Source organism: Crocodylus porosus, unplaced genomic scaffold (assembly GCF_001723895.1).
Source record: "Crocodylus porosus isolate Cpor-Errol unplaced genomic scaffold, CroPor_comp1, whole genome shotgun sequence".
NCBI classification, from domain to species: Eukaryota; Metazoa; Chordata; order Crocodylia; family Crocodylidae; genus Crocodylus; species Crocodylus porosus.
The window spans coordinates 105109254-105110908 of record NW_017728947.1 but is presented as its reverse complement, the minus strand read 5'-3'; the positions used below and the strand labels follow the sequence as shown (position 1 = coordinate 105110908).

The following is a 1655-nucleotide window of genomic DNA, read 5'->3' as shown; positions in this document are numbered from 1 at the left end:
CTGGACCCTCTCCATGTTGTCCACAACCCTCTTGAGCCGGTGAGCTTTTCCTCCTTTCTCTTGCAATTAAGAACAAGTTCCCTGCACACAGTCTCTCCTCAGCCCACCAGTCAGATCTCTCCAGCTTTGCATGTTGCAGCCTGTCCTGGGTGGGATTAGAAGTCCCCAAGTGCTGGGCTTTGCATGGCGCTGCATTGGGCAGGAATGCTATTTGGACATCTCAAACCAGTATTCCTCCTGGGCCTACACACAACTACGCACCCGAGTCTTTCAGTCAGCATGTTCTGGAGGGCTGGATTCTGCTGTCATTGAAGTCTCTAGTACCTTACTGTGCAAGTAGCGCTTAGCTTGAGCAGGGTAGTTCATGGAAAAGAGATGCTAGTCAGCAGAAATAAAAGTAGCAAAAAAAATAAATTTAAAAAAAAACAAAAACAAAAACCCCACACACACACAACACAGCCCTGGGAGAGAGAAGCAGAATGAAGGAGGGACTGGCCTCCGCAGCTTGTCCACACCTCCCATGACTTGGTTCACATCCATGGCCAAAACATTTGCTAGTCAGCTAAAAATATTTGGAGTGGAATGAAGGCAGGTTTTGGTACAAATAGATCCTCAGGGAGTTGACTGAAGAGCTCCTTTTGCAGTTCATTGAGGTTACCAAAGCCACCCCCTGCACCCTGTGGTGCAGGGACCTGCGGAGATAATTTGGGTAGGTTCCAGATAAAACGCGGCTGTACCGTGCAGAAGGCAGTTCAGTTTGGACAAAAATAACGCATAAATCATCCTTTCTGCATCACTGACAGCCTTTCCTGGCAATACTCTGATTGCTTAAAGGTTTGTAATGACTTGTTTTTCTTCCCAATTCCATCAGGGTGAAGAAGCTGAAAGAGACCTTTGCTTTTATACAGCAGCTTGACAAAAACATGAGCAACCTTCGCACCTGGCTGGCTCGCATTGAGTCGGAGCTCTCCAAACCCGTTGTTTATGACATCTGCGATGATCAGGAGATCCAGAAGAGGCTGGCTGAGCAGCAGGTGGGAAATCAGAGCAGCAGAAGTAAATGGGCTAAAGTGGTGCTGATTATGACGGGCCCTGTACTTAACATCACCTATTTCCCGTCTTTAGCAGCCCTTCCCATTGTTCATGTTTGAAATCACTGTTTCCTTTCAAAGCATGTGTTCAGCACTTGGAAGAGGCTTAACCATGCACAGTGAGCTGTGCTCATGATTTAAATATTCTAGGAGCTTGATTTTTTTTTTTTTTTTTAAAAAGTCCACAAACCTGTGGATAATTCTTTGCTTGGGTAAAAACAACAGTTCTCCATCTATATGAGGATCTCTGCTCTTCTTTGCTGAACGAAGAACAGCAGTTTTCAATATGTGGTGCATAGACCCCTGGACTATGTCTAAGGGGTCCACAAGAGATCAATCAAGAGTATGTGAATACCCACACTTCCATTTGAAGTTTCCAAAGGGGCCTGTAAATGAAAAAAGGTTGAAAGCCACTGGCCCAGAGGTTCCTGCTTAGAGGGTACTGTTCAGTGTCAATATAATCATCTGCATTACAGGCTATTGTAGGATCCTAGGATCCATATTTGGGATCAGGAAGGAATTTCACCCCATGGTCAGAATGGTAGACCGGGGGGGTGGGGGGGG

General features: G+C 46.0%; 1 protein-coding gene across 1 annotated transcript in view; it reads left to right on the top strand.

Annotated features, from left to right (window-relative positions):
• The window catches only part of SYNE2 (spectrin repeat containing nuclear envelope protein 2), a 256377-nt gene that overhangs the window by 229770 nt on the left and 24952 nt on the right, over positions 1 to 1655 (top strand). The window contains exon 102 of the mRNA XM_019550841.1: positions 872 to 1034. Coding sequence (XP_019406386.1) covers positions 872 to 1034 — 163 coding nt within the window. The remainder of the gene's footprint in view (positions 1 to 871; positions 1035 to 1655) is intronic.